Source organism: Schistocerca serialis, chromosome 3 (assembly GCF_023864345.2).
Source record: "Schistocerca serialis cubense isolate TAMUIC-IGC-003099 chromosome 3, iqSchSeri2.2, whole genome shotgun sequence".
Classification (NCBI taxonomy): Eukaryota; Metazoa; Arthropoda; class Insecta; order Orthoptera; family Acrididae; genus Schistocerca; species Schistocerca serialis.
In genome coordinates this window covers 250878587-250904022 of record NC_064640.1, presented here as the reverse complement: position 1 = coordinate 250904022, position 25436 = coordinate 250878587, and the positions used below count along the sequence as shown (strand labels likewise).

At 37.0% G+C, this 25436-nt stretch overlaps 1 protein-coding gene across 4 annotated transcripts in view; it reads left to right on the top strand.

Moving 5' to 3' along the window:
- LOC126469999 (CLIP-associating protein 1-A-like) overlaps positions 1 to 24077 on the top strand; it is a 237178-nt gene extending 213101 nt beyond the window's left edge. For all 4 annotated transcript variants that reach the window (XM_050097462.1, XM_050097461.1, XM_050097463.1 and 1 more), the window contains 5 exons: positions 1030 to 1081; positions 9695 to 9860; positions 12984 to 13161; positions 17249 to 17455; positions 23764 to 24077. In XM_050097462.1, the coding sequence (XP_049953419.1) occupies positions 1030 to 1081; positions 9695 to 9860; positions 12984 to 13161; positions 17249 to 17455; positions 23764 to 23967 (807 nt within the window). In that variant the 3' untranslated portion in view covers positions 23968 to 24077. The remainder of the gene's footprint in view (positions 1 to 1029; positions 1082 to 9694; positions 9861 to 12983; positions 13162 to 17248; positions 17456 to 23763) is intronic.
- Positions 24078 to 25436: the final 1359 nt, after the last annotated feature.

Below are 25436 nucleotides of genomic sequence, written 5' to 3'. Positions count from 1 at the left end.
AGCTTTCTGTAAAGTATTACCAGCTACTGAGTTTCCTTTTGTGACGAAATTGTAATTCCAAACTGTTTGGAATTGTCACTGATTAATCTACATCTTTATTTAACTGGTTTCTCAGTGATTTTTTAAGAGTTGGCCATAATACTTAACCTTCAAATTCCTTATTCATTGTTTCATTAAAAATAATGTTTACAGCGGTCCGTAGAACATAGAAATTGAACCAATAAGTTGTAACTTCACATTTGAGTGTGATTTGCGTTTACACAGTGATTCTCAATATGCTACTGTGTGGAGGGAGCCAAAAACACTTTCGTATTAATTCAAGTCTGAAAAGTATCAGTATGGAGATGCAGGATTTTTGGTTTATGGTGGTACCCCCCTTGAATCCTGCTCACTCATGTGCAGAAACATGACTGCTCAGAAGTGGTGGTGTAGATCATTGTATTCAACAGTTTCCACAAGAATGACATGAAAGACGCGTTTTCCAAAGTAATGATGTCTGTAGACAGGTAGACACCAAAAAATTTCTTAATTAGCCAATGCTTGGAGCAGCATAGTAACTGATTGCTGTTGTGGTCAACGATACGGTCATGCATAATAACTTTTGATTATTGTGTTTGCTGATATTTTTGGGGGTTTCTTTTGTTGTCATTTGAGATTTTCATTGTATTCATCAATTGTATGTGTGTAATACACATGCAATTTCAAATAAGCCAAGCAACAGATGATATCATTTTTCATTAATTGTGTGATTCCCATTTTTCATTTAATTTAAAATGGACATTGTATCTTAACCACAAATGACACATCAGATAGGAATATTAGACTCATTTGAGCATAAATTATGTTAACAAGAGGTAGATGAAAATTCGCTTCACTGTACTGCAGTTTTTAACCATTTTGAGTAGGTGCATATAAGGAGTAATTTATTAATATCAATCTACAACACATTGTTCAAATTTTTTGGTAAAAGAACACATATACAGTAGTTGAACATTAACTTATTATTGCTGTTTCCATTTTCTGTTGCAGAATTTGGATGGCCAAGATTCAGATCAAGATTACAAGAATATGCCATCGGCAGGTTTGTCACTTTAAAATAATTTCCATATACATGCTAAGTAAAACGTAATTTTACAGACGTAGTAAAATCTTGAATTTCTATTGTAACAAATGATATTGCATTTGTTTTACGTGGGAATTCTGTGTAAAGCTGAAAACAGTGTATGTGGCTTCATTCACAACTTCAATATTTTTACTTTTTTAATCAGTTTGGAAAGAGTTTACTTGGGTGTAATGCTGATAATTCATCCCCATCTGTTACTGTATTCTCTGATTCTATAAAGTCTGCTTACATCACAAATTCATGAACCTTAGAAGGAACCCACTCAGGTATGTAGACTGGGCATTTTAGAACTTCATACAAAAGTATTATTATTCATGCTCTGCAATGATCTAATTGTAAGTGGCACAAGTGTCCAGGTAAAGTTTCTAAGGCATTTAGAGATAAGATTGACAGTTTCATCATAGATGCTTTGATTTGAAGATCAGTCAGTCTTCATTTTGACCCCAAATAAAGGTGAGGTTTCTTGTATGCTTTATAAATGTGTATAAGAAAGTAAGGGAATTCAGAAATGCATTGCAGTGGAAAGGAACCAGAATTAGCCACAAAATAATTTGCAAAACAATTGTGATTTAGACTGGAGATTATATTGATTTGATTTGCACAGGGAACCAGAAAAACAGCTCACTACATTTTGCACCAGAAATGAGTTTATTGTGCAGTTTCTCTCCCTGCCATTCCCTCGAAGTGCAGTAGGAGACCAGTTACCATAGCGGCTGTCACTAAAATAGACATCTCAAGGTCATCTCACCGTCCTACAGCATTGCCAGTTAGTGATAATTTCAAAACCTACCCAGCTGCTACGAAAGAAAATAAATAAATAAAAACTGATGTTAAAATAAGTTTTGAACAAAAGTATTTCTTTCCTTCAAGCTGCGGAAGAAAACAGAATCACTGACATGTGTGAACAGAAAATAATGTATGAACATTCTCAAACTTTACAGATGCACGTGGTACATATTTTATCTTGAAAACGTGAAAGTATTCAGAGATTAAAATAGAACACTGTAACAGGTGTGAAACTGTTCAGCCCATGTAACGAAAAATGTCGTCGGTGATGAATTTGTGTTCTGTTAGACCTAGTAGAAACTTACAGTCAGAAAGTTGTTAAGAAAACTGTGAAATTAATTTTGGTAACATTTGTGACATTATTATTGTATCGTGTCACATAAGAATGCATTTTATTATGAGACACTCCATACGCGACAGCACGCAAGTACACGTACATCATCAACAGGATTTTAGTTCCGACAGGTCACCTTAATACAACCGAAAACATTCCCTACCTCCCAAAAAATTTGTATTTGCAGATTGTACTTCTTCTTTACTGCACCAATCACCTAAATTGCCGATATATGCTGTACAAAAATAATTGTAGATACTTTCAGGCCAATATTTCCATTGAAAACGAGCAAAATATATTTTTGCGTATGATTTTGTGAGACCCAAATTTTACTGCAGTATACTACAAGACTATTACCCTCAGCACACAATAAGTGTATTTTACACAAAATTTTGCTTTTGCTGCTGCAATGTCTCTACATTCAATTAAAAATATTTGGCCATCATTGTACTTTCTGAACCAAAAACAGAGAGAGAGGAGGCGACAAAGAACAGAGGTCTCCGAGACAGAATAATTTAATTTTTTCAAAAAGACCACTCTGTATTTTTCTAGCTGTCAGATTCTCTCGTCTGTTGTAGTATTAAAGTACAGTTCTACGCACTTAACATTTTGTCTAAATTTTGGAATTGTGTAGTTTCCATTTTCATTTACATGCTCATATCTAGAGATTCTGCCATCTTTACTACACTGTTAATATGGGATACTGTCAATTTGGAATTATCACAAGGTTTTGTTGCCATTTTATGAACTTGCACAAAATTTATATTATTCCTGCCTACTTCACTATTGGCCAGCCCAATGAAAAACCTTCAGTACGTTTGATATGACAACCTTGTCCTTCACGCACATTGACTTGTGTAGCCCCTTGCTACTGCATTACACTCAGCAATAAAACATGAGTGACTACACCGTTGTATGGAAGACAAAAAAAAAAAAAACAGTGGAAGAAAATTTCTGAAGTGTAAGAGAGAGGACAATGCAATAAGATGAAATACAAATGTGAACAAATTCGATACATGTTTTGTGAAAAACTGTCATTGTTAATGAATGCAATACTGAGAATCTTATTTTTAATGGCGAGTAAGCTAATTGTGACCACTTTTTACAGATTTATCGCATATCTAAGAGAGAAATTCATTCACAATCACCTGCTATAACGAAAATTAATTGCGGAAAAAATTTAAATCAAGTAAGCTCTTTATGTAGCCTACAGTTACCTAAATTGGAGCATCTTTTGATTCTGTATCTTCAAATTCACTGTCACTTGTTTCTGCCAGGCGTTTATCTTCATAGGTTCCCCTATGCTGACTCTTAACCCATGGCTCACAAAATCAGCTTCTTGCACTGCTTCCGGATGTTTTCTGTACCTCACCCAGTCATGCTGAGTAACTTTGTAGAGAGCGTCATGTGTTAGATGGCTAACAGCAGCAAGTATGACAGTAGTGTGTGTGTGTGTCCAACCACTTCTTGTTTAACCTGGAACTATATCGGCTCAATAGGGTTATATTAGCAGTGATAGTGGCAAGCATACCATTTGGTGTCCCATTTCATTTGCCAGTTGATCAAATTCAAATGTCTTTCTTGGACCTAGGATTTCTTTTACAGCCAGGAGTTCATCCTTCGTTTCATTGATTGAAATTAAACATTCTTTCTCTTTGACCACTCCATAATGTCTGCCTTGCGCCTATTTGGATGTGGCAGCTTTTGTGTTTGAATAGAATGATAACTGTCATTATCCATCACAGTATCTGAGTCATCTTCCAGTGGAACAGTAGTTTGATGTTACCGCCAAGTGCGAATTGCACGCAGTTATTCGGTTTTTGAACGCAAAGGGCACTGCGCTGATTGAAATCCTACGCCAATTGACAGAAGTATATGGTGAGTTGTGCATGGATGTCAAAAAATGTTTGTAAGTGGTGTGGAGAGTTTGCAACTGGTCAGATTGAAATTCACGATAAACAAAGAAGCGGGAAACTGTCAGTTTCTGAGGAGACAGTGTTGAAGGTTGAGCAAAGCATGCGTGACGATCGGCGGATCACCCTGGATGATCTCTGCACGTTAGTCCCTGAGGTTTCTCGAAGCAACACTCACAGAATTTTAACGGAAACATTGAACACCAGAATGTGTGCGCAAGATGGGTACGGTACCATGCATGCTGACTGAGTTGAAGCTTCCCGCGCATTTCTTCACTGCCTTGCAGCTGAACAGGACAGCATTCTGGACTCAATTGTCACGGGTTGTGAAACCTGGGCATACCACTTTACACCTGAGACCAAGCAACAATCGTGCCAGTGGCGGCATCCTTCTTCACCAAAGCTGCGGAAAATCAAACAAACACAGTGTGCTGGTCATGACAACGGTTTTTTGGGATTGGAAAGGGGTATTGTTTGTCAACTTTATGCCCACTGGGACCACAGTTAACGCTGACAGGTACTGCGAGACTCTGAAAAATTCAGAACCGGAGAAGATGAATGTTGAGCAATGGCATACACATTCTCCATGACAACACTAACCCACACATCGCTCGGCAAACTGTTGCTCTCCTGCATCAGTTTCAGTGGAACATAATCACCCACTCACCCTATAGTCCTGACTTGGCGCCCTGTGACTATCACCTGTTCCCTAAGTTAAAAGAACATTTTGCCGGAAAGCAATTCAGCTCCGACTACAAGGTGAAAGAAGAGGTTCATAACTTTCTGAACAGCATGGCGGCGAGCTGGTATGACGTGGGCATACAAAAACTGCCACAGTGTCTACAAAAATGCATTGAGAGAAATGGTGATTATGTTGAAAAATAGCTAAATGTTCAAGCTGTAAACTGATGTAAACCATTGTAGAAATAAACAAGTCTATGTACTTACAAAAAATAGGAGACCTTACTTTTCGGACTACCCTCATAATTTGGCCTCTGGCATGAAGCCTGCAATCAGTGAACCACGATGTGTGATGATTAATCTGACACCTCTACCAGTAGGCACTGTCAAACCACCGTTAACTTGGGAGTCGTGCCATATACGCTTATTGGTGTGGTTCTGTCAAACGCAACTTTTATCTAAGTACACTACAGGTCTATTGTCCTTAGCATGCGGTAAATGCTTTGTACATAAAAACTTCGCTCTTGCTGTTTCATTTTCTTTGCAGCCTATCAAAAATGTTTGCCCATCATTTTGTTTTCTGAATCAGAAACCAAGGGAGCAGAGAATACAAAGGAAGGAGGTCTATGAGCCAGAATAATTGATTTTTTCATGGGGATCACTCTGTATTGTTTTACTGTTGGATACCCTCCTCTGTTTTAATAACCAAGAACAGTTCCACATGCAACCTCCTTGTTGAAATCGTCAGATTCTGTAGATTTCTGTTCTCATTGCTATCCCTTTCTAGGAGAATTGATACAATTTTTCACATCTAGAGATTCTGCTGAGCTAAGACGGCCTATAGAAGATTTGGGAATAGCAAACTCTTTTCCTGTCAGTTTATGAGGTTACACAAAATTTATGGCTTTTTCATTGTTGACCTGATCAGTAAAAATTTCAGTACATTTGACATAATGATCTTAGATTGTTTTCGATTGTCTTTTCACCCTTTATGCGCACCGACCTGAGTAGCACTATGTGCAGGCCTTTGCTCTTGCATTTCGCTCACTACCAAACACAGGTCAATGCACTGTTCCATGGGAGACTGAAACCACAAGTGAACACACGATATCGCATGGAAACACTGAACATTCAGCCGGTGCTCACCTAAGGAATTTTTAAGACTTTACATGTGGCAACAAAGCTATGAGGTGAGCGAATTGCAACACTATGTGCCAGCAGACTTCAGGGAGCAGGTGTGGCCTTGAGGTGCCTAGTTTCATGGTGGCTGCTCTAGTTCTTTATTATACACAATTTGTTTAGGAATTAATGACCTGAATATACTGTGTCTTTTGGCCTCAAACAATTTGCATTGGAAAATTGAATGTGGTGCAGTTTTATTGCCCTCCATATCCTTTCTGTGCAAGTGTTGATTGAAGTTCCCATGGCCATTTATTGTTCCTAAAATGAGTTTCATCTATCATTCAAATTATAGGACGTATGTTAAATAATGGGTTTGGCATCATTAGCTTGCAATTTTTTGTTTTTGGATCTTAGTCCAATATTCTGCATGCTGCTTACTAATGCAGCTGTGTGGTTGTGATTTTTCCATCACCTCGGTGATGATTATGACAGTTTTCAGCCCAATAAATAGAGTAGTCACTCCTGTCATGGCCAGTTCAGCGTTGTTCATTGCTGTTAATTCCTGTGTGAACAGGGACCACAGCAGGTTCACCCTGTGACAATCCCTGAGCCTCACAAGGTCTTTATGGCATTCTGTGATGATCTTTGATCTCATTTCTGGGGCTGGTAGAGATTTCAGAGCTGCTCGGTTGTCTGAGTGAATGCAACTGCCACAATCCTTGTAGCACCTAGGCAGATTCTCCTCCACACACACTCTCTAATAGCAAAGACTTCCTTCAGTAATATTGTTGCCAGCTTCCCTACTGAGATTGTTTTCTCATGTCTAGGCTGTAACCTGTCCCCAGCACTTTTGTCTGTTTTCAATCCACCAGTAAGCCAGACTGTCTCTCATGAATGGTATTGTGGTTCATTCTTCCACTGCCCCTGACTGCCATTTGTTGTCTTGAAATGTTTATTGAAGCAGCTGGAGGCTATTGTCTAGTTAGCTGGCATTTCCCTGACCATTCCTATACTTACTACATTTACTAAATTGGTGTGGGATTCTGGATATCCTATAGGTTTCCAAGTTTTAACCTGTATGCCCTTCTGCTGCTTGCGTTGTAACCCAGGGATGTAATGGAGGATTGTCCAGTATACTCTCCATCCCAGCAGTTGGTGTGCTGCTAATTCCGCCTGTTATAGCTAAGGAGACCAGTCTCTGCAGTGTGTCAAGCACCTTCTGTTCTACTTTATTCTACTTTACAGTAGCCCCATAGATTATCATAGGTTTTATTACAGAAGTGTATATCCAGTACGTGCTCCTGGGACTTACACACCAGTTTTTACCACAGGCCCTTTTAGTACACATAATAGCACCTTTTCTTTTGGGACAAATATTCTTAATGTGAGAGGTCAAAGATAGTTTCCCATCAAGGGTTATGTATAGATACTTCATTATCAACTCTGATGGTAGAACTTCCTTGAAGAGCATATGATTTTGGTACGTGTGCTGTATATGCTTCCTCATGAACGTTAAAAGTACAGTTTTCACTGTGTTTAGCACACTGGACTCGCATTCGGGATGACAGCAGTTCAAACCCACATCCGGCCATCCACATTTAAGTTTTCCATGATTTCCCTAAATCAGTCCAAGCAAATGTCAGCGTGCTTCCTTTGAAAGGGTGTGGCCCGTTTCCTTCCCCATCCATCCCTTATTCAAGCTTGTGCTCTGTCTCTAATAACCTTGATGTTGACAGGACATTAAACATTAATCTGTTCCTCGTCATCCTCCTCCCACAATGTTTTCCTGGGACAGAACCTTAGATTCTATTTCCTGCTGCATTGTTGCACAATGTTCAGAGTGAATTGTGCCATTGTTGTGACATGATTAATTCATCTGTGTATTCTTTGCAAAGTATCCTCCAGTATTTAACTCTTTGACAAGTTCATTCACATCTAGGTTCCACAGCTGTGGGGACAAAAGGGATCAACATTTTCTCATTCCTCATGGTTCTTCTACCTATCGTCAACTCAGCATGGTCTTCAATCCACCTGGCATATCGTAATCTTAATGCTATGCTCTTCTTGAAACTCTATAATCATAAATTGTATTGCTAAAAGCTCCCTCAATATCTAGGAAGATGCAGGGAGCTGTTTTCTGAACGTATAAAGAATTTTTCCACCTTCCCAACAAGTTCATGATGTGCTGTTTTGCGTGATTTGCCAAGTTAATATGCATGTTTGTTTTCACGTAGAGGAACCTAAGTTAACTTCCTTTCCCCAACATTCACATTAACCATATTTTATAATATCATTAGGAGAAAGGAGGATAGACTGATTGGTCTCAATTCCTCAGCCTTGGAACGTTCAGTGTTCCCTGGTTTGGAATGAAAACAACCTTTACTGTCCTCCAAGCATTAGGCTCCTGCTACCAGGCTGACTCTTAGTAGTCAGCACACGAGTCTGGTAAGCCCTCTCTTGTTTGTTGCAGTAGAGCCAGAAAGATTCTGTCTCAGCTTGGTGACTTGAATGGTTGAAACATTCGGACCACCCATGTGATGTTTTTGAAATCAACACATCGTCTGACAGATTCTCAGTTCTCCTTTTGGTTACTTGTAAATCATTACCTTCCAGGAACTGAAACCTGGTCTGTGTTACCAGCTAGAGTGCATTGAGGGAAATGAGTTTTGGGAGCAAATCCAGGATCTTTTGTGCTATCCTTGTATACCCGCCATCCTCCTTCCTTTGAGTGTCTCCTGGGTTGGTTGGTATTCTTGTGGGGATTTTAGAGTGTCTCCTGGGTTGGTTGGTATTCTTGTGGGGATTTTATGAAGTCTGGCTCTAGTAGCTGTACCTTTCACCTCACAGAATATCTCCGAGGGTGATAGTTCCCCTTCCTTAATGTCAGGATTGTATTTGGCAAGGGCATCCCAATATTTTGCCCATTGTATTTTCCTTCTCGCAAAGTTGAACGTTCTTCTTACCTGCTTCCATTGCAGTTCCAAATGATCATTCCATCCAGGTACGCTCCTGTTTGTGCACGTCTTGATGACTGGACAATTTTCTAAGTATGAGGTCATAATACCAGACATCACTTCATCTGCCATTTCCTCAAGATCTACCGGATTTCTTATCGAAGTTTTGACTTCAGATAAGTTTTAGTTTAAGTCTCTCCTATGTCTGTTTTCCTATGATTCCTATAGGCCATAGTCTGTTTAACACCCATTTGAACCCCAAACTTATTATATATGTGATCAGATAAGGATGGTGCCCACATGGCGTCTGTCTTTAGACGGACCCAAAAGTGTGTCAGTTACTTTTTCCCTTTTTCTACTCCTGAGACTAGATTCCTTATCCCTATTCAAGATCTCTGAATTGCTGTGCAGTAGGTGTTCACATATCTACTCGCCACACTAGGTTGTGAACATTGGCATCATAAACAGCCAACAGTTTATCATTCAGCTGCGAGCAGCTGCCTACCAGTCTCTTCACTTCCTGGGAAGGTTGGTGGTACCTATAGTCAGAAGGTCTGTTTGTTCCCAATTGTAGTTTACAGTCACAAATATTTCTCTTTGATTGCATCTAAAGCTAATAACCTGTTTACCCCACCATAGCACCTGGCCACTCATAAATGAATATATGTAAATAACATACTGAAATCTGTAACTTGCAAATTCAGTGTACAATCTTCCTACAGATAGTGTGTATTTATAAAATGCATTAATTATTTTATTTGTTTGTTTATTTTAATTGCAGCTCTAGTAGAAGAAAACTGTCAAATTGTGCAGAATGTGATTGACACTTTAAAAGTTGATGATGAAGGAAATGCAAAAGTATCTGAGCAAGACAGTAAGAAAGCACTTTCTCAGTTAAAACACCTAATAAAATCTGGAGCTGTTGGTATCATAGTCTACAATTTCAAGTAAGTTTCAGAAAATTTGTTCTGCAATTTCTGTTGCATAGTTTCAGAAGATATTACAGTACCATCATTGTTTGTGTTGTCCAAATATAATTTTGTTATTTCGACATCATTCATGTGTAACTGAGTAGCTTGATTTTCTTTTCATTTATTTGACTGATCAGTATTGTATGTAATACAGGTAGTGTTTCCACATTTCCTGTTTAACTAAAACTGTCGTAGGTGTTCAGATGATTACCGTGGCACACTACGCCCAGATTGTATTATTCTGTATTATTTGTTGACTTGCCTTTATATTGTAAGGCACAGGTCTATAACCATAGGAAGTGATGTGTTGTAAAGCAGCTTGTGATACAGTCATGAAAAAGCCAAAGTAAAAATGAGCCTGGTCTCAAGACATTCAAATTTGTCTGTCTGTAACATAAAGTGGGAAAACTGGAATGAGAGAATGTGGTAAATGCTACAGAAGAAATACACACTTTTTAGAAGCCAAATGATAAAATGAGACATTTAAACAGTTAAAAAAAATCACTTAGCATCATAAGATAGTCAGCAAGAGAAAGTAGTGTAACTGAAAATGATATGAACAAACACAGAAAAGGGTGAGAGTATTTTAATAAGTGAATAAGATGACTTTTAGTGTGTTTGGTGCTCTTTAGTAAACTTGTGTGGAAGGCTGCTACAGGACTGCAGGATTTTATTTAAATGGCCCTAGCACAGAAATTGTTTTTGGAAAATTAATGAAAGATCTGGAAATTTTTAATAACACACCTTTATTACTTTGAAACATATATGATCACTTAAATAACCTGACATTTATGTCTCTGGCTTCTTTTATCTTTTCAATAGCTTGATAAACAACAAATCTGCTGAAATACTAGCAACCTTTTAAATATATTAATATATGGGTACCATTTTACATTTTTTTTTTTCTTTCAGTGAGGATAGTTTTTAGTTCCTCATTTCTTTCAACTTGCTCACTTCCCAATAAAGATCATAAAGGTGTGTCAACACTAAAATCTGTGTACATAGCTGATGAAGTAGTGTTGCCTATTGTCAACGAGATAGCAGCTGGCGAATACATTATTGGATCACCAACAGTGTGGAGGCTCAAGTGCTATGAGTATGTGCTAATAGTTCTTTGCTTTTGGGGTTAATCTGTTACCATTCATTCTGTGCAGTTGTCAGGAACAGCAACTTCCATCTCCTCACAGCCTCTGAAATTCTCTCTGTATTTAATGTTTTTTAATATTCTATTATCCAAAACCTCTAGCTCCTCATATAAAGTCATTCAGATGGCAAAAAAACATTCTGTGTTGACCATGATTGTATAGTGCTTTATTTTGGTGTTTTAAGAGATGGACTTGTTATTGTAGTATTGTCTCCCCCCTCCCCTCCCCCCGAACCCATACACACTGTCAGTTTTTAAGATGCAATATTCAAATGTTGCTTTCTCTAACCCGTTCCCCTGCATAGTCCACCAGTGTACAACTTCTTGACTCTTTTGCATCATCCTGTTTGTGTTGTGAGGAGTTTTGGTCCATATCTACCTTTTCTTCTCTTGGTCATGTCTGAATTCTGTAAATTATTAATTACATATAAAACAATCTGCAACAATTTGGGCAGTGATTTTAAACTTCCACCACTATACTATGGACACTAAGCAGCTGTCTTTCCAACATTACCTGCAGCTGTTGAGATAGTGTTAGTGTTCTTTCATGGAGATAGTGAGCTTCATAATGGAAGTATTCATGTTGCCTCATACATTTAATATTTAGATTTTGTTTTTCATCCAGCTGCACACACAAAATTCTAATGAAAGCTATCAGTAGATCGTGATGACAGTTGAAATCATTTAAAAATGTTGCATTTAGAAGAGGGGTCACTTCAGGGCTAGCTGAGTAGGTAGAGCATGCAAGTTAGTACAATAGATACAGCACTGGGCTTGAATTCAGTAGGACTGGGGCTCAAATCCCTACCCAGCCTCTATGTTTTCCATGGTTTATGTAAATCACTTACGGCCACTGGTGGGATGCTTCCTTGGAAATGGACATGGGCCATTTTCTTTGTTATCCTTGTCTGATTCGAGTTTTGGCTCATTTTTAATTACCTTCTGATTGATGGGGTGTTCAACTCCACTTGTCCTTCCTTCGATCCTTCCTGTATGATCAAGGTCACCATAATGCCAAAAGAGCAGATCAGCTTCTTCTGTTAAAAATGACTTCCTGCAATGCTAGAGAAAGCTCGCATCCCCGAAAGGTTACAGACGTGACCCCCTGTAAGATGGTTTATTAATCCAGGAAATGAAATTGGCTGACTGATGGCCATGTGGAACATATATAATCAGAGAGTTGATATTAAAAGTGACTCAAAAATTTTGTGTGTATTTTCTACTGATTGCCCATGTGAGTTGCAAATTTCATTGTTGACATAGTGACTGAAAGTAACCCTTGAGTGATCAGAGTTAATCGAATTATTTGACAAAAACCTTTAGTCATTCACAATATCAGAGTAACATAACATCTCTTAATTAAACATGTTTTGATGATTATCATGCCGTGTGTGTGTGTGTGTGTGTGTGTGTGTGTGTGTGTGTGTGTGTGTGTGTGTGTGTGTGTATGTGATAGATAGATAGAGTGAGAGAAGAGAGGTGGGGGAGGGAGGGGGGAGATATCAACATGAACAGATAGTTTTCGTGTGCTCATCATATGTATTGGCCATATTCGTGGCATAAATATTTCACAGTTTTAATTGTTTGGAAACTATCAGATAGAAGTTCATTTTTGCCTTTATCACATGCACATAGAGTGATTGCCATGTCAGTGCACATGTCATGATAGACTATAGCCATCACCTTTCTAATTCCATACTTGTTGCTAATAAATTGTAATTAACATCTTAAGCAGTGGCATTGTTGTTATCATCATAATTATTTTTGTTATTAATAATATTCCATGCATTTAATTCAGATTCACATAATGTAAAAACATGCTTTGACTGTGGGTGGCATTTTAAATATTGACAATGAACATTGTACTCATATAGGGCAAAAGCTAAATTCCTAATATTACTGATACAGTGCACGTATGATTTTGACTTACGTATGCCATTACTTTATTTTTATAGGGTTCTATTAAGGGTTCTGGTATCACAATTGGCACTTCCTCACTCTCCAGTGAAGACGTACATTTTAAATGTGCTACACGATATGATCAAAGACCCAACTGTGAGACATTGTTTTAATATGTACGTAGAGTTAATCGTGCTGCGAACGCTAACAGCTTACAGTGACCCGTGCAAAGAGGTTTGTGTAATATTTATTTACTGGCATTTAAAATATGCGCATTCTTTTGTACATGATTTATATTGTAGCTACTGTCTCTGTGGCATGCAATAAAATACTATACTTCAAGTATAAAATAAGGTAGTGATAAACAGGATTTCTTACAAACCAATTTCTACTTTCATTGTTCTCTGATGTTTCATAATGGGATTAAGTATATTGTTCCTCTTTTAAAGAATATGAGAATCTCTGCGAAAAAGTCTCCAGTTGAAATGGTTGTTTCCCATAATACAGTCACTTAAATGGTGGCTAATTCTTTCTTTATTAGATAATTCATAATAATGGAAACATTAAAACATGCTTTTTTTAAATACCATTGAAGCTTCACAACTGCACTTGACACACATTTGTTTTCATTTTAAATGGTGTATATTTTTACACAGAGTTATACGCATAACACACTTTCTCAGGTATTTGTAAATTAACAAATTTAATGTGCATATCACTTTAAATTCCCATATTGCATGTGGTGTCTTCACGTGACAGCACAGGATGCACAAGTACTCCATTACAGCAGAACAGGGCATGCAGTGTGACTGGTGGTAACATCTCTCATTACTGGACAGGTGCCTTACACAAGTCAGCAGTGGCCTATAGCATACTACACTGTGTGTATACAACCATATTTAATTTCTTGGACAAAGTGGCCACACTAAAAGAATGATGTTCACCTGGTGATGGCATATGACCACCAGGCCAGTCCAGTGTAATGGGGCATACTCATTCATCAGATGGATCCCAGCTTTGTAAACTTAATTAAAAATGCGTGCATAAGTTTGCACGTTGTTGTTTGTGTAGACAGCAGGTATCACAATATCCCTAGAAACTCGTTGTGGTGGTGTACATGCTCTTAACGTGATATTGACCCAATTGACAAAGCTAGCAGTGTATTAATTACTTTCCTAAATACTGGCAATATTGTAACATTTCAGAGGGACTTACTAGATGAACAAATGGTGAGAATCCTTCTCTAGACTAAACTTCAACTCATCTGTGAACAGCACCCATGTTTTTATGAGACTAATTCCTCTGATGAGCTGTAAAGCATACATTGCAGCCTCTATAAACCAACAATACTCAGTCTGATGGGAAATGTGTGCTGTAGAGGCTACCATGTGGTTGCAATACTTTGCCATAAAATTGTTTGCCGTGCCATCTAATACTCATGGGGGACTGGAATGCAGTTATAAGGGAAGGAGTAGAAGAAAAGGTTACAGGAAAATATGGGCTTTGGACAAGAAACGAGAGAGGAGAAAGACTAATTGAGTTCTGTAACAAGTTTGAGCTAGTAATAGCGAATACCTTGTTCAAGAATCAAAATAGGAGGAGGTTTACTTGGAAAAGGCCAGGTGATACAGGAAGATTTCAGTTAGATTACATTGTGGTCAGACAGAGATTCCGAAACCAGATATTGGATTGTAAGGCGTACCCAGGAGCAGATATAGACTCAGATCACAATATAGTAGTGATGAAGAGTAGGCTGAAGTTTGACGTGAGTCAGGAAGAATCAATAAACAAAGAAGTGGGACACGGAAGTGTTAAGGAATGACGAGATACGTTTCGAAGTTCTCTAAGGCTATAATACAGCAGTAAGGAATAGCTCAGTAGCAGTGCAGTTGAAGAGGAATGGACATCTCTAAAAAGGGCCATCACAGAAGTTGGGGAGGAAAACATAGGTACAAAGAAGGTAACTGTGAAGAAACCATAGGTAACAGAAGAAATACTTCAGTTGGTTGAGGAAAGGAGGAAGTACAAAAATGTTCTGGAAAACTCAGGAATACAGAAATAGGAAGTGCAGGGAAGCTGAGACGAAATGGCTGCTGGAAAAATGTGAAGACATCGAAAAAGGCACGATTGTCGGAAGGACAGACCCAGCATGCAGGAAAGTCAAAACAGCCTTCGGTGACATTAAAAGCAAGGGTGGTAACATTAAGAGTGCAACAGGACTTCCACTATTAAATGCAGAGGAGAGAGCGGATAGGTGGAAAGAATACATTTGAAAACCTCTACAAGGGGGAAGATTTGTCTGACGTGATGGAAGAAGAAACAGGAGTCAATTTAGAAGAGAGAGGGGATCCAGTATTAGAATCAGAATTTAAAAGAGCTTCCAAGGATTTGAGGTCAAATAAGGCAGAAGGGATAGATAACATTCTGTCAGAATTTCTAAAATCATTGGAGGAAGTGGCAATAAAACAACTGCTCACGTTGGTGTGTAGAATGTATGAGTCGGGCGACATACGATCTGACTTTTGGAAAAGCGTCATCCACACATTTCCAAAGTCAGCAAGAGCTGACAAGTGCGAGAATTATCGCACAATTGGCTTAACAGCTCATGCATCCAGGTTGCTTACAAGAATAATATACATAAGAATTGGGAAGAAAATTGAGGATATGCTAGATAACGATCAGTTTGGCTTTAGGAAAAGTAAAGGCACAAGAGAGGCAATTCTGACTTGGCGGTTAATAATGGAAGCAAGATTAAAGAAAAATCAAGACACATTCATAGGATTTGTTGACCTGGAAAAAGCGTTCAACAATGTATAATGGTGCAAGATGTTCGAAATTCTGAAAACGTTGGGGTAAGCTATAGGGAGAGACGTGTCATATACAATATGTACAACAGCCAAGAGGGAATAATAAGAGTTTACGACCAAGAACAGAGTGCTCGTATTAAAAAGGGTGTAAGAGAAGGATTAGATTTTCACCCCTACTGTTCAATCTGTACATCGAGAAAGCAATGACGGAAATAAAAGAAAGGTCCAGGAGTGGAATTAAAATCCAATGTGAAAGGATATCAGTGATGCAGTTCACTGACGACATTGCTATCCTGAGTGAAATTGAAGAAGAATTACATGATCTGCTGAATGGAATGAACAGTCTAATGAGTACATAGTATGGATTGAGAGTAAATCGAAGAAAGGCGAAGGTAATGAGAAGTAGCAGAAATGAGAACAGTGAGAAACTTAACATCGGGATTAATGGTCATGAAGTAGATGAAGTTAAGGAATTCTACTCCCAAGGCAGTAAAATAACCAATGACAGATGGAGCAAGGAGGACATCAAAAGCATATTAGCTATGGCAGAAAAGGCATTCTTGGCCAAGAGAAGTCTACTAATATCAAATATCAGCCTTAATTTGAGGAGGAAATTTCTAAGACTGTACGTCTGGAGTACAGCATTGTATGGTAGTGAAACATGGACTGTGGGGAAAAACGGAAACAGAAGAGAATCAAAGCATTTGAGATGTGGTGCTACAGACAAATGTTGAAAATTAGATGGAATGATAAGTTAAGGAATGAGGAGGTTTTGCGCAGAATTGGAGAGGAAAGCAATATGTGGAAAACACTTATAAGGAGAAGGGACACGATGATAGGACATCTGTTAAGACATGAGGGAATGACTTCCATGGTACTAGAGGGAGCTGTAGAGGGCAAAAACTGCAGAGGAAGACAGAGATTGGAATACATCCAGCAGATAATTGAGGAAGTAGGTTGCAAGTGCTACTCGGAGATGAAGAGGTTAGTTCAGGAGAGGAATTTATGCTGGGCTGCATCAAACCAGTCAGAAGACTAATAAAAATGTCGTCCTGCTTCCTTAGACCTCGAGTACTGTGTGGCAGGTCCACTATACCCAAGATCTGCATGCAAGGCCCGTTGTAGGACCAAAAACTCTTACACTGGCATTCCATGTAGTTCTGGCCTTTCTATATTGTTCCACCACATTTTATCCTGTGCAATTTCACCATGAAACATTAGTTTTCACAGTTCTAATTGATTACTAAAAGTATAGGCATGAGAGTGTGCTAGAGCAAAAATGTGTAACTGATTTTGACCAAATCAACGTAATGCATCAATGTTTTTCTTTGGAATTAGCAGTATATTGCGGAGCTATAAATTTCAGTTTTGACTGGAAATACAGGGTGTGTCTTCTTTTTTATTATAAAACTATTTATTCTGCACGTTGCATACCATGCTCGGCAACTTCAGCTTATTTTATTTAGAAATGTTCTCTTTAACAAGGAAAGACATTTATGTGGAATATTTTTCAGGTGTCGAAAGCAGCTGAGCACTGCATTTCAGCTATTGGAAAATCACTGCCTCCTGAACAACTCATTAATGTAGTTTGTCCATTGATAAAAACAGGAGATCTTCCAATGAATTTGGGAGCTATAAAAATACTAACTCGTGTCATTGAACACACTACGCAAGATATTTTAGAACCACATCTGAAAGAAATAATGGAAAGTCTCATCAAAGTGAGTGAATTATTTCAGTAATTAAGAACAAACTTAAACTATAATTACTATTTAACTTTTGTCACCTCTAACAGGTTTCATTGTCAGATAATAGTCTTTCGATATTTGGCTGTATGAGGTCTTTTCATGTGAGTTCAACAAAAGGGGGAAAAATAAAAAAATAAAAAAATGCCCATCCAGCTCCGGTGCCCATGTGTCGCATGCCTAGCCCATGCAGCTGCCAATCATCCCTTCTGTATTCATATCCAGCACATCTACTGCCTTCCTCCAAGCAGCTCTATACCCATGCCCAACCCCACCCACTTTCCACCTGTTTCTCCCGCTCTTTCATTTTATTTGAAATTTATTACATTTTTAATACCATGATAGTGCAGAATGATACTTCATAATATTTTGAAAATAAATTTAAGTTTTCTTTTTTCATTTACCATCCAGTTTATGGGAAATTTGCTGATTAAGTACTCTGAAGAACACATTGTATAACACACAAAGGTAATGGAAGGCTACCCAAAATAATCCTGAAAGCATTAGCATCTCAATTTAAAGTCATTTCATAGACATTTAGCGGCAAAGTAAAAAATTGAAGAAGAAAATCACCAGGGTGTTTTGTCTTGTGTGCTATGTTAAAAATTTTAGGTCAATTTTTATGAGTTTGTCTTACAGTATCTGTTGTTTCAAACATATGTACAAATAGTTATTAAGAAATATATGTGTTCAGTGTTACTGTTCTTAATAGTGAATAATATTTTGTTTAAAAACAAAGGGAGGAGTGGTAACTTAAGTCATATAGTGGTAGGGTTCTATCTTTTGTTATTATGTCACTTAATGAAGGCAGTAAAAAGGGATATACAGAAGTTAAAACTTTGAAAATTATGTGAAAATGTAAGAAAGAAAATAAGAATTGCATTAGATGCTGAAGTGCCAGAAAATTCTGTTCATATGGACTTGCTGCTTGATATGCAGGAACAGTTTTCACCAAGTTAAAAACTGCAGTAACTGGCTGCATCAGCATCTACCTTGGGAGCTGCAAGAGTATTTCAAATGTTTTACCGACTATTAGCTGTACCAAAAACTGAATATTTTAAAGAATAAGGTTTCTGAACAGAAACTAGCCTGAAAAGAGATGTGAAGCTTAAACCTTAGGTAATTGATTTAGTAAATAGATTTTATGAACAGGGAAACAGCTGATTTTTATAAAAGTTGTGTGAAATGCATTCCAATTTTAAAAGTGAATATCCTGGAGGAGGGGGGGGGGGGCAGTTTATTTTATTCTGGTCAGTCTGCCCCAAAGCTTGTATTTCAGCCAGTGCTAAAGGTACCACCACTCAGTATGTTTCTGCACCATTCATCAGAACATGCATTGAATTTAATCAGTGGGTTTCAACAGAAACAAGACAGATGATGACACATTCTGCAGACATAACAGATTTTATAATGAACCTTTCATGTAAATTGGAAAAACTTGTTCAACGCTCTTATTTTGCAAAGTTTCAGTCAAAATATAACAACGTGCTTAGGGTCAATTGCATAAAGCAGTTCGTCTTAGATTAGCACAAAAAATGAACTCAGATCAAGCTGGAGTAAGAAATCAGCATTTTTATAAACGTTCATCTCAAATTATATCACCCTGAACTGATATCATCCATGATTAACACACTTTTGTGGATCAAATCAATTTCAACTACAGCTGTAAGTTTACACCCTTGTGATGGTATACACAACAACAGGTTCTGTTGTGCTGATACAAGTTGAAAATAATAATACAGAAATTGTTGTTAACACAAGATGTGTCAAGTAAATATGTGAATATGACTCCCTCACTGCTGAAGTTCAAATAATATTTTCAATCTGTGAGGCTGTGTTAAGTAAGTTACCAATGATTTATGTAATGGATGCAGATAATAAGTGATCTCATAATAACTCTTGGAGATAACTCATAATTAATGTGTTAATTTAAAGGCATTTCATAGACACTTAAGTGGCGGAGGAAAAAATGGAATTTAGAACTATTTGCAGACACCAGACAGTAATGACTGAACATTTACTACAAAAATGCTGTCTAGACATGAATAGCAGTAACTAAACAAGTGAAATTAAATTTTAACTGCTGAACAGATGCTTAAACTGCTGGCAACTGCATGTACATTGATGAACAGAAAAAGTAAACATATGTAAGTCAATTCATATTGATAACAGCTCTACTTAAACAGACAGTGCAAGTGTACAGTTCTGCCACTGTCTGCACGAATAGTTTCTTTAGTATTGAATAAAAATAACTTTAAAGCTTGTGAACTATTGGAGCTTTCATTCACACAGAAAAGCATCTAAATCCATTGCCAACAGTCTGCATTATGTATGTTTTTATCATGTTTAGCAAACTCCTGAAAACCTAATGCAAAGCAACAGTTGTTTACAGTTTGTCTCTGCAGTCAAATCAGCTGTGCCCTCTAACAGCCAAACCTGAGTGGCTTTAAATTATCAGCTGTCGAGTAGTGTATTTTGTGCAATAATGGTTAAAAAATAATTATGACAGCTCTGTGTTTTGAAGCCACACCACCTAGCATTCTAGGCAGATGTGGTGGACAATGTTCTATGTAGAAGAACATTAGGCACTGAGAATTATGTTGTTTCTTTTCTTTTACTTTGGGGATGTCTTGACTATTTTAATCTTTTCTGGCTATGGGGAAGTTTGTTATGCTTATTTTCCACTGTCTTTACAACACAAACCTTTCAACAATAAATACTTTGTGTATATGATGTACAATTCCTGCAGTCAAAGCATGATAATCATGATAATAGATGATTTAGCAGTGTTGCCAAGCATGTCTCAGTGTAATTCAGATCAACACAGAACCTCATTAAGTTGATCCAAGTTCAGTGTAATAAGGCACAGCGAAATTGTGAAATGGGTTCATTTTCTGAATTACGATCAAAATTGACCTCCAATCAATGATTTTTATACAGTCAACCCTTAAAGGGTCATCTGATGTACATGTTGCCACAGTATCAGTGGACTTCCGTGAAAATTACTGCTTTACTACCCAGGAAGAAACCCAAGGTTACAGTTGGACATTTGACTCTTGCACTATACACCTATTGCAGTTAACCTCAGAAATACTGAGGATGAAAGATCATTTAAATGTCAGACCAGATGACACGCAACATGATACTTGTATGTTCTACGGAATTCAAAAACTACGCCAGATTTTATCAAAGAAATGTATTCATAAGTACAAGCTGTCATTATTTTAGTGATAATGTGCAAGCCAAAACAAAAATGAATATAATTTGATCAACCTCTCTCTCCCATCAAAATAGTTTTGAGATCAGTAATGGCTGAACAGTTATTCTTTGCAACACATGAAAAAAGTGGTTGTTAGGGTGTAGAGAGGACAATTAAAATGTTATCTCAAAAGGAATGTATACAAAGACCTATACAAAACCATGCATTATGTGAATCAGGCCAGTTTCAGTTTTGTAATATTACAATCACCAAAGCTATTGTACCATGGAATAGTCTGTATATCAGTCACCTTCAGATGTTAATATACTTTCAGGAACCAGAAGTATCCATAACTTTAAGCCACTGGATTTATTAGGAAAATTGGAAGCAAGTAGGATCTGTAATGATGTGAAACCCCTCTGGAAATATAATTTAAAGACTAAATTGAAATCCCTTTTGTGAGAAGAAATTTTGATCCTATCTTGTAATGTAGCTTGCAAATATTACAATTTGTGGTGTGTGGGATTATCACTGAAATAAATAAAATAGAAAAGATGTTACTGTTCAATTCACAAACCCTTCAGAATCATCACTAACATTCCATTGGCTCAGAGTCCATCCTCTATTCAAGTAAAAATGTTGCTGTTTTAAATTGTATTATTTTTACACAGTGTGGTTAAAAACTGAATAAATCAGGAGTTTTTTTTTTTTTTTTATTTGTAACTTAATTTTTTAAAACTGCTCTTGGTTGAGCCAGTTTGTTTTATAGCTTTGATTAATTAAGATTTCTCACTTGCACAGTTATGGACTACACTTGTTGCCATTGTTTTCTTGGTGTTGAAATATTATTTATTAAAAAACGTAACACTGAAAAGATTTTTAAAAAGTGCAAATGTTTGCGCAGAAACAAATTTTGTAGAAAATGAAAAGTGACTTGAAGGTTACAATATAGCAGAAAAAATACCATGTAGAAACAGAGACCCCTATTTATTTTTATTTTATTTATTTCTTTTATGTAATATGATGCTGAAAACCAAAATGAAAATGTAGATGTTATGCTGCCTTGGTGAATTTGCTAAAAGGTATTACGTAACTACCACTACGTTTCATACAAATACAATGTTAAATGAAAAATATAATTTAGATTCATAATTTTAGCAAGCATCATTTTGCACCATTGTGGTGTTAAAATGGTAAAAACTGGCAAACTTTGAAATGCTACAGTATGAAAACAGAAACAGATTTGGTGCATCCCCCCCCCCCCCCTTTTTCCTTCGTTGTGTGTACATGGTGAGTCAGGAGGAAAGGTATACACATTGAGGAGTGATTGTATTAGTGGTTGTGAACAACAACAAAAAAAACTTCATATAGACACATTCCCTATATTTAACACTACTGTTGTCTATTTCTCTTGAATAACTCGAAACCTGCTCCTTCCCATGTAAACATTTTTTCAGTGCAAAATTAAACTATATTAAATTTCCTTCAAAAAAGGTACTATTTATTTTCTCTCTAGGGCTAATAGTCTGTGCTCGCGAAGAGAACATGAGAATATTGAAAATCTCACGCAATGTGCATGCATCATAGCTTAGGTAGCTTTTGTATGAAAATTTGAGGTAGCTTCCTGCCTTAATAGACCACAAGTGCCCCTATCAAGTTGCTCGTCACAACTTCCTGTACACTGCTGTGTTATGTTGTCAGCAATGACAATGTTTGAATATTACGAAAAAACAAATAACGGTGTACATTGAATATGATCTATGTCGGAAACCATTCGGAATATGGCGTATGTCCATATTAAGTTTCTTGTTCAGAATCACCTATTATCACCCCTAAAAGTATGTACCCTTTCTCCTGACTCACCCTGTATACAGAAACACAAATGGCCGAATGCTGTTTATCTCAAGCACTTAATCCGTTGGGGTGATAGATAGGCACCTTTTTTGTTGTGATATTGTAATTCCATATTACAACAATAAGAAGCATGATTGTGTGGACAGTTGTTGAATATCATTGGCAGTAACATAGTGGTGAAAAGTCTTGAAACTTAGTTTGTTAAGATTTTGCTAATGACATGTATTGCATTATGGGGCCCCCTTGATGCACTCTAGTATCTTCTACTTGTCTCTGCTGAAATTGTGTGTTCTTCAAAGTGTAAAGCCTTACGAGACATTTGAACTGATGTTCTGCACCACTGTCCAAACCTATCGCCTTTGCATGGTTTTTGACATTATGTTGTACGAAAGACAGAATTTTCTGGTTTCCATATTATTTCAAACCTGGCATTTCTTTGTTCTATTTGTAAAACTTTTCCAATGTTATTCTGAAGTTATAATAAGCTTCTAGTAGAAGAACTGATTATTTTTTAGCTCTGTGTTGTCCAATACAGAATTAAACAAAGTTTGTGTGACGTCTGTATGTAATAATCGTGGTATCACTTTTGAACATCTGCAATCCTTGTTGTTGCTGCCATGAATATGATATATAATATATTGTGAATGTAAGTAGTGAATTAGAAATATTGTGATACATTGTGTACATTTTTGTTATATGATGTGAACTGCTATGTGATAGATGTCAGTTGTAACACAAACATTCAACTATTAGGAAAATCATTAATGAGAAATTGGTATTTGTAAATAACTCTGCATCACAGGGACATAATCTTTTTTGCATTCACAAGTAAATGTCATATAATTGATTAACAGACCAGCAGGAATACAGGAAATGGGGGTTTGAAAAGTATCATTTACAACAGAGTGTATTCAGAGTTATGTTAAAAATGAAAATGAAATTGAAGACTTGCCTAGTTAACATCACCCAACTTAAATATTATTCAGTTATATCATTAATTTGGGAGACCTTCACATGTAACAAGCAAAAAAGTGCTATGGTGTGAAAGAAAGAGTACAGCCTGAAATAAAAACAAAATATCACCCCATACCATAAAAACAAAACATATAATATTTTGATCATTTCCAGATGTTTACATTATTTTAGACAAATTTTAAGTGTTAACATTTCTAGGACTAATTAGCTACTTTATCTCATTTTTATTTCAATAAATAATTTGTTTTGTTTACAGGCATATGATAATGAAGAAAGTTCTGTGAGGAAATCTGCTGTATTTTGTATGGTTGAATTACACGGTATTGTTGGAGAGGCAGTTTTGCAACCGCATTTAGCTAGCTTAAACAACAGTAAGCTGAAGCTGCTTCACCTGTATATCAAACGATCGCACCATGGTGGTTCGAGTGGCATCACTTCACCAAAAACCACAACGTCGTGAAACTTTTAATACTCGTTAATTTTGGCTTTAATGTATTCTATCATTCCAGTGCTTGTCAATTTTTTTAACAAAACAGTTTTCCAGTTATTAAAGCCCAAAAATAAACAGTATATTGCATGTATTTATTTTTCACCCATTAATTCCCATATATATTTCATTGCGTTTTATAGCTACAGAAATTATTGTAGCACGTATTTAGTTCAGTGTAATACATGTGTGTGAATGAACAGTGAACAGGAAGTAAGTAACATTTTCTGCCAACTGCCAATACTGGTAACAGGTGCAGATACCAGCAGTAGAATGTTTTATGTTAGTGGCTTTTCAACTAATTTGACAACCGGTGACAATATGAAACACAGTCAGTGAAATGACACACAATAATTGGAACCAATTGTGTTACATTCTGTATTGCTACGAAATATACAGGGTAATTACAATTAAAGTTAAACTTTCAAACCACTGTAGAAATAATACCACTGGTCATAATGACATCAAATTGCAACGGAATATTATCGGAGAAGGGGGGGAATGTATGGCAGAAGAAAAATAAATACTTACAAAATGTCACAATAGATGGCGCTGTAAGCATTATAATTTAATAGTGGTCAATTACAAATGACAAATGAATCTCACAACCATTCCTAAGGTGTAAATTTGATGTTAAACAAACTGTACTACTCAGTGTGCATGGATGTATAGATGTGATACTGTTAATTATGTAAGCTCATCCACCACGGCAAGGTCATATCACATCAGATCGGAAAAATCGGTTTTTAATTGTGCTGACCCCAAAAACCGCATAAAAAGCATCACTCACATCAGTTTTTAATTGTCCTGAGGCCAAAGACCACATATAAAGCATCAATCACATCAGTTTTTAATTGTCCTGAGGCTAAAATCCGCATGAAAAATCATCAATCAAAATCAAATCGGATAATTAATTTCCATTTGACTGGCGCAAAACATGTTCTATGCTGTCCACCGTTTTCTGCAACAAGTTGAAATTGAGAAACAGCATGTTCCACAACTGATCGAAATGTTTCTGGGGTCATATTCAGAATGTGTTGTGCCTTTAATGCAGCTATGTTCGCAATCAGCACACTGAATGTAACATCTTTCATAGCCCCACAGCCAAAAGTCACTTGGATTAGGATCAGGTGATCGGGAAAGCCAGGCTGTAGGGAAATGGTGGCTGATAATTCTAGCATTTCCAAAATGGTGCTTCAGCAGCTGATTAACTGGATTTTCAATGTGTTTAGGTGTGCCATCTTGCATAAAAATGATCCCTTCCAAGTTGTTGCCGAGCTGGAATGACGTATTTGCGCAAAAGACACTCATAGTGCTTACCAGTGACGGTACAGATGTACAAGTAACAGGACCAGAAGCACCTGTCTCTTCGAAAAAATATGGCTCTATGATAAATGATGCCGTAAACCTGCACCACACAGTGACCTTTTCAGGATGAAGTG